General features: G+C 49.0%; 2 protein-coding genes across 2 annotated transcripts in view; one reads left to right on the top strand and one right to left on the bottom strand.

Annotated features, from left to right (window-relative positions):
* The first annotated feature begins 394 nt into the window (after window positions 1-394).
* rdh14b (retinol dehydrogenase 14b) lies at window positions 395-3,606 on the top strand. The gene is made up of 2 exons (XM_080854111.1): window positions 395-822; window positions 1,782-3,606. Exons 1-2 carry the CDS (start codon window positions 469-471, stop codon window positions 2,397-2,399), a joined length of 972 nt encoding a protein of 323 aa, XP_080710237.1. The 5' UTR covers window positions 395-468; the 3' UTR covers window positions 2,400-3,606.
* A 2,592-nt stretch (window positions 3,607-6,198) lies between these two features.
* LOC308377450 (brain-enriched guanylate kinase-associated protein) overlaps window positions 6,199-7,500 on the bottom strand; it is a gene marked incomplete at both ends in the record, with an annotated part of 15,303 nt that continues 14,001 nt past the window's right edge. Inside the window, one exon of the mRNA XM_080854108.1 lies at window positions 6,199-7,500. This exon is cut by the window's right edge and continues 423 nt beyond it. Within this exon, the coding sequence (XP_080710234.1) occupies window positions 6,199-7,500 (1,302 nt within the window).

The raw sequence follows: 7,500 nt of genomic DNA on the forward strand, positions 1-7,500 counted from the left end.
TTCATTGTGTTCAGCTTCCAAAACCTGTGCGAAAATAGAGGAGAGCATTCGTTCTCAACTCATGTGGGTCCTGCCAACATGGCTGAAGAGCATCGCTGTCTTGCCTCATTTTTTGAGACAACATATGATTTCCAGTCCAGATTTGATTTTGATCTCTAACTTTACTCCCTCTCTACAGCGCTAATCTGACTAATGCTGTGCAAGGGAGAGGCAAAAATACACACTGTGTCCAATTCAACAGACCAAAAAGAGTTGTTTTCAGACCGACAGCTAAAACTTTGTCATATAGCAAAGTAGCCTACTGGTCTGGGCAGAGCGCTAACCTGTTAAAAACGCGACAGGAAGTGACGAACTGTACATGCGCTGCTCGACAAAAACAAAGCGATGACGGAAGGGAGTTGGAGTTGGAGTTGCTAGCTGTCACGCGACTGTTTTATTCAACTGTCGAAGACCCATACCACTGGCCTGATGTCGGCCGCAATTATTATAACAGCTGTACTCGGTGGTGGCTTTCTACTTATTGCCCGAAGAATATTTTCCAAGCGCAAATCGGTGAAATTGCTTTGCTTTCCAGCTGGAACGATGCGTGGAAAGACCATTATTGTGACCGGGGCAAACTGCGGCATTGGGAAAGCCACTGCCGCTGAGCTGCTGAAACTCCAGGCCCGTGTGATCATGGCGTGCAGGGATATGCAAAGGGCCGAGGAAGCAGCAGTGGAAATCAAGAAGACGGCGGGGCCTGACCACGGAGAGGTTGTCCTCAAGCATTTGGACCTGGCGTCTCTGCAGTCAGTTCGCAATTTCTGCGAAGAGGTTATCAAGGTGAGCCCCATACACCATACCCTACAAGTGAGGTAGCTTAACATCAAGTTAAACATAAATCATGTTATTATATAGCCTACATCCGCGCTAGAAGTCACCAAGCATATCTGACTCCTTATTATGGCGACCGGTTGATGTTGTGTAACTGAAGGTCAGTGCACATCCGATGTCAGAGATTATGTGTTTCCATGGGCGGAGTTTAGCTTGAATGTTTATGTACTGAGGTTGTGATGCACTCGCGTCCAGCCACACGAATGGAATATGAATAGAATGGGATTACCTAAAGCAGTGGAGGGCTGTAGTTTTATTAGACGATGCCAAGCCAAAACAGCCAAAATGAGCAAGGAATACAGACAGAATAATAATTTCACAAATAACCATGCAAATCACTTTGCTGTCATTTGGTCCTGAACTATAATAGGAAGTTTTCTCACGAAGTCAGTCTACAAAAAACCTGCATAATAAATGAATGCGGTAATTGATAACCAATTCAGTATATATGTAGCCAAAGACAAACATGTGGTGGCCTATTACTGTCTTTAAAGACAAGAAAGAATAGGATCTTACCAGGATGGAAATAAAAACTGACAGCCCAGATGGATAAGACTGCAAGTAGGGCTCTATCAAACTGTCCAATAATGATTAAAAAAAGCCTTTTCAGGTCCCTCTAGCATTACGGATTTCAGTAGCCTACAGAAGAAGCAGCTGTCATGGACATAAGCAAAATATATGGATGGTAGATGACTGGAAAAGTGAATTACAGAGAAACGAGTACAAGTTTTGATTTGCTGTAAAGCATATTTTGGCACAAACATTATTGACAAAAACAGATAAATCAGCTTGTGCAAATATAAACTAAAAAGTGCCATTCCGTTCAGATTCCATTTGTGCGATTGGACTTTAGAAGTAACAGATAAGGATTGAATATGTCGTCACTGACTTTTCTTTCCCCTTGTCAGGAGGAGCCCAAGATCGACGTGCTCATCAACAATGCGGGCATCTACCAGTGCCCTTACACTAAGACCGAGGAAGGCTTTGAGATGCAGCTGGGCGTAAACCACTTAGGCCACTTCCTGCTCACGCATCTCCTCCTCGACCTCCTGAAGTCTTCTGCACCCAGCCGCATCGTGGTGGTCTCCTCCAAGCTCTACAAGTACGGCCAAATCAATTTCGACGACCTGAACAGCACCGCCAACTACAACAAGGCCTTCTGCTACAGCCAGAGCAAGCTAGCCAACCTGCTCTTCACCGGAGAGCTGGCTCGTCGGCTGGATAGCACCGGCGTCACCGTCAACGCCCTCACCCCGGGCATGGTGAGGACCAGCCTGGGCAGGCACGTCCACATCCCGCTCCTGGCGAGGCCCCTGTTCAAGCTGGCCTCCTGGCTGTTCTTCAAGAGTCCCCTAGAGGGCGCTCAGACGCCGCTCTACTTGGCCTGCTCGCCGGACGTGGAAGGCGTGACTGGGAAGTGTTTCGCCAACTGCGAAGAGGAGGTGCTCCAGCCCAAGGCCACGGACGACCAGGCGGCACGGAGACTCTGGGCCCTGAGTGAGGACATGGTCGCACTGAGGAAATGAGGAGGGGACCTGTGACCCCATCACTCCACCCGGGCCGTACCTCACAGAACATTGAATGCCCCAGCTTGCACAGATGCTGTGGAGGGATTTTGAAAGAGTGTCCATTTTCAGGACATCACTGCATGTAAAGGGGATAACATGATCCATACTCTGTGGGGTTCATACGGTCACGGATTTATCAGATGCCTAAAAGTTCAATAACGGAAGTGACGTAGTGTTTCTAAGTGTCAGAATCAACTTTTTGTTAGGATTATTTTAGGGTTAGAGTATAAGGCTACAAACTAAGTCTCGGTACCCCTACCAATGCCTGAAAGTACGTTACACTTCCTGAACCCCCTGTGTATGACGTCACGTGATTTCCGTTATGGAACTTTCAGGCATCTGATAAATCCGCAACCGGGCCATACCTCACAGAACATTGAAAGCCCCAGCTTGCACAGATGCTGTGGAGGGATTTTGAAAGAGTGTCCATTTTCAGGACATCACTGCATGTAAAGGGAATAACATGATCCATACTGTGTGGGGTTCAGTGATCTTAGCGTAGGGTTCCATCTGTGTCATGCTAAAGCAGATGATTCGCTTTAAACTAAACAGACTCCTCATCATTACATACTACATATGTATCTGTGAAATACTCAAAGCTGGTAGCTTTGATGTGACTCCCTTTTGAGTGTGTCAACTTGAACTGGACTGGTTTATTTCCAGCAATAGCGGGTGCTGTACTTGAAACGGTGAATTTGGTCACACAAATTAGTGACTTGTTCTTTTTTTGAAGGTGTGACTGAGAGTGAATTGGTAGATTGCATCACCGTGAATAAAAATAACTCTGGCAGCGAGTTGCACTGTTCTGGAAAAACTCAAATGGCTCGCATGAATATTTTACAAGTACCCTCCAGAATAATTGGGATTCTCCTCCTGGCCCATGATTGCCTCCCGTATATCAGGCAGCTGTTGTACTGGTTCAGCTGGTGGCCACTCATAAATAATCGGATCTGGTCTCATGAATAATTAATCGGGACTTGATGATGGATCGTTCGGCATTAGGCCTAACACAGCCCGTCTCAACACAATCAAAGTTTGCCTTTAACTTTGATGCCGTGCTGTATTTTAATACCACCATCCGTGGTTCTGTAAAAAAAAAAAAGAGGTTGCATCGTGTTCCCATGTGACCTGATCAAAGGGAAAGTTTCTTTTGGATCTGAATGTGATGCTGCTATTTTTTGCTTTGTTCTCGGTTATTTTTAACCGGTTGAATAATAATAAAAAACAAACACAGAGCAGAGAATCAGGCTGTGGTCGTGGTCTGCTGAACTTAGTTGTTTGCTTTGAAACCGAGCATGCAATTAAAATTCCGCTTTAGTGTCCAGAGTGCGTGCAGGGCCTGCAGAGACCGGTTGTCCTGGCTGATGTGCTCCAGTGAAGGGTTTTGTGTGTGTTTTGTGTGTGTGTGTGTGTGTGTGTGTGTGTGTGTGTGTGTGTGTGTGTGTGTGTGTGTGAGAATGTGTGTGTGGCTCCAGTGAAGGGTTTTGCAGTATAAATGCGGTCCCTTCTGTGTCTTGTGTGGGCCGGTGGAATTAAAGTGACACTGAGCGTAAGCGGGGAAACTCTGAACAGAACGGCGTGAAGAATCTCCCTCTGCGAAAGCCAAAGCGAGGTGCTGTGAGTCTTTACACCACAATCCCAGTGCAATCTTATTCCGTAACACACCAAGAGAAAGTTGCTTATTAACAGAGCTGTTTTTTTTTTCTTCCCTCCTGCTTTTAGCCTCAGGTTAATTCAGTGGGGGGTATTTCTTCCTCCAGTTATTGTGTTGCTAATTTAAAGCAGACTGATCCCAGTGCTGTGCGTTAGACTCAGTGCTGTGTTGCTAATTTAAAGCAGACTGATCCCAGTGCTGTGTGTGTGTGTGTGTGTGTGTGTGTGTGTTGTGCGTTAGACTCAGTAGTGCACCAGATTGCTCTCTCTAAGGACCCTCTGCTCGCTGTTACAGTTTAGGTGTAAACAAGCCCCAGTGCTCCACAAATTCCACCCCAACACACTTAATTATCCAGCCCTTGAAACGGCTGAATCTGACTCTAAAACATCGGCCATTTTGAGCAGTCTTGTGCTTTATTGGGTAAAGGAACATACATCAGAAATAGTCATGCATCATGGTGTGAGTAGAAATAAGTTCCCAGCTGATAAAGGAGGAGGAGGGGGGTAGGGGGGTAGGACTGCAGGAGGAGAATCTTGAGGTAGAGTGGGTCAGGTGTGTGTGTGTGTGTGTGTGTGTGTGTATGTGTGTGTGAGTGGGAATAGAGTAAAGAAAGAGTTTCACAACGAAATAAAAATACAGACGACTCAAGACATTCAACCAGTGAGAATAAAATCCCAACAAAACATCTCACAGGTTTCGTCCAGGGAGTAATAACACAGCAAGTCAGAATTCGTAAAACCACATTTCATCAAATTAAGCTAAAAAATGTCCATCAGTTCATCTGCTGATTTGGAGCTCTTAAAATACCATGTGTAGATTTCATTTGAGGTTAATCCTCGATAGATGCCGATAAAGCAGATGTTAAATTAAATACAATTTAATTAAATATTTCTCTGACATACAATTGAAATGAAACACTTTACAAACCTTCATAGTCTTTCATGATGACCTGAAAAAATACCCCAGTGATTCACGTTCAAGGCAAATAAATGTGTTTCAATTAGATTACTTATAGAAATGGAATTATAATGGTCAATATAAGCCCTGTCAGAGACCACTTGCCTATTTCAGGAAGGCTTTTTTGGAAATTCCTTTAGATTACCAACAGCCAGCACATTCAAATACCATGATATCTGACTTCCAAGCATCCATTAGCTCTGTTGGTCTTAGCTTTTTTTAATTTGATTCTGAATATAATTACCACAGTAAATATCAGTCTAGGTTATTTCCCTAAGGGGTGAGGGGCTCTTTTGAAATAAAAAACAATAAATAATTAAATCCCATACAGTTATTAATGATATTAATATACTTGTATTGTGCAGTGCAGCTATGGTTAAAATATATTTGTAATATACCCATCATCAAAATGACTTTTTACATTTTTACAGATACCTCTATCACAGCACAAGTCTGAAAGTAACGTTATATAGTAATTAACTAGGTGTGCCTTAAATGTGACACACCTTTGTTGACATGAAAGAAGTAAGGTGGGCTGTGCTGTCCCCGATATCTGTCATGGCTAAACACACCATAATGTCTTTATAGTGCTATAGCATTGCAATGGCAATGCAATGCAATGCTGCTAGATTACGCATCGATCATTGTGTAGAAGGGTGTAAGGACAGTGGGGACCTGACTCAAGCCGGGAGAGATTCAACTGTGAAGTGAGGTGGAGTACCTGATGCTGATCCAAACGCTCTCCTAAATACCATTAAGATCAGTCCAAGAGCTGTGCGGGGAACAGAGTTACAGACCCGGTGTACATTCATGAACAGTTACCAAAATACTGCAACAGAGGAGAAGAAGAAGAGGAAGATATTTAAAGAGAAATAGAGAGAGAAGGAAGGGAAGAGAAAGGGAGACAGAGCGAGAGGAGAAGATTGAGGAAAGAAGAGAGCAAGAGCGAGAGAGAGAGAGAGAGAAATTGAGAACCTTTGTGCCACTGTCTGCCCATAGACTATCCTTTTCCTGACAGAACCTTAACCTCCAAGCTTTCACCATCCTCGCCATCTAGCCCATACTGCCCCGAGGGAGCCTAGCTCTCAACTCCAACCACTAACACCATGGAGGGAGCTCTCTACCGCCCCCTCTGGGCGTGTTCCCTCAGTTGAGGAGAGTCCCGTACAGTTGGGCCTTGGTAAGGCTGTCCTTACGGGTGAGCCCCAGGGTGCCGAATTTTTGGTACTGCTGCTGCTGGGCAGAGGAGGGTCGCGGGGCGGCCCTCTGCGGGGAACCTCCGTGGGCGGCGGCGGCGGAAGCCGTAGCGTGTCCGTGCGCGAGCGCGTGCATCTCGGCCTGGTACATCTGAAGCTCTCGCTCGCCGGCCATCTCCAGGGAGCCCTGCATGTGCAGAGACTCGGTGGAGCTGTTGGGGCTCACGTCCACGTACTCGGCTGCCTCCGGCCCACCTCCGCCCGCCACCCCCGCCGCAGCCCCGTGGCTGCCCCCGTGGCTGCCCCCGTGGCTGCCCCCGTGGCTGCCCTCCATGTCCTTGGAGCTGTTGACCGAGTGGTACAAGCTGTGCTCGGACTCTTCCTGGCTGTCGTCCTTGGACGAGCGGTAGAGCTGAGCTTGGCTGTGGGCCTGGCGCACGCCCCCGCCGGGGCTGCACTCTGGGCTGGGCGAGGAGAAGCAGACTTGGTCCAGGATGGCGCTGCCGCCGGCGGCGCCGCCACCACCACCGCTGGAGCTGCCGATAAGGCGATGGTGGTGGTAGACGTCGGTGCCCTCCTGGAAGCTGCTGTAGAGCGGGCCCAGGCGGATCTTGGCCGGCCGCACGGAGAAGTGCTGCTCGGAGCAGCTGTAGGGCGAGGCTCGGCCGGGGCTGCTGCGGTAGGCGTGTGCCGCCGCCGCCGCCGCGCTCAGGTCGTCCATGCTCAGCTGCCGCCAGCGGCCGATCATCAGCTCCTCCTCCTCTTCCTCCTCCTCGTCGGGCGGCAGCGCGCTGCTGCGGCGGCTGTCGCCGTACGCCGCCACGCTGGGCGAGGTGGACGGCGGCAGCGGCTCGTACGGCTCGCTGTAGCACGATGACATAGTCCGGCTGTAGACCGGTGAACCGCCACTTCCACCTCCGCCACCACCGCCGCCGCCGTTCTGGCTGTGGAGGCTGAGCTCCTGCTGGAAGCTGTGAGCCTTGGAGAAGGCACCGGGGCTGTCGCGCTCCCACGACGAGTCGCTCTTGTGCTCGTAGTCGCCCGCGCCCGCGTCCCGCCAGTCCATGTAGAGGGCGTGGTGGTGCGGCGAGGACGCCGTGCTGCTCAGCGGGCCCTGGCCCTTCCCCTCCGACCCGGCGCCGCTGAAGCTCGAGTACGAGCTGGAGCCGCCGCCCAGGGAGGTGGCGAACTTGGTGATGAAGTGCTCCTGCCCGAATGGCAAGCCCGTCGGCAAGCCCTGGAGGTCGCCCTC

This window comes from Sprattus sprattus (assembly GCF_963457725.1).
Source record: "Sprattus sprattus genome assembly, chromosome: 16".
In the NCBI taxonomy this organism is placed as follows: domain Eukaryota; kingdom Metazoa; phylum Chordata; class Actinopteri; order Clupeiformes; family Clupeidae; genus Sprattus; species Sprattus sprattus.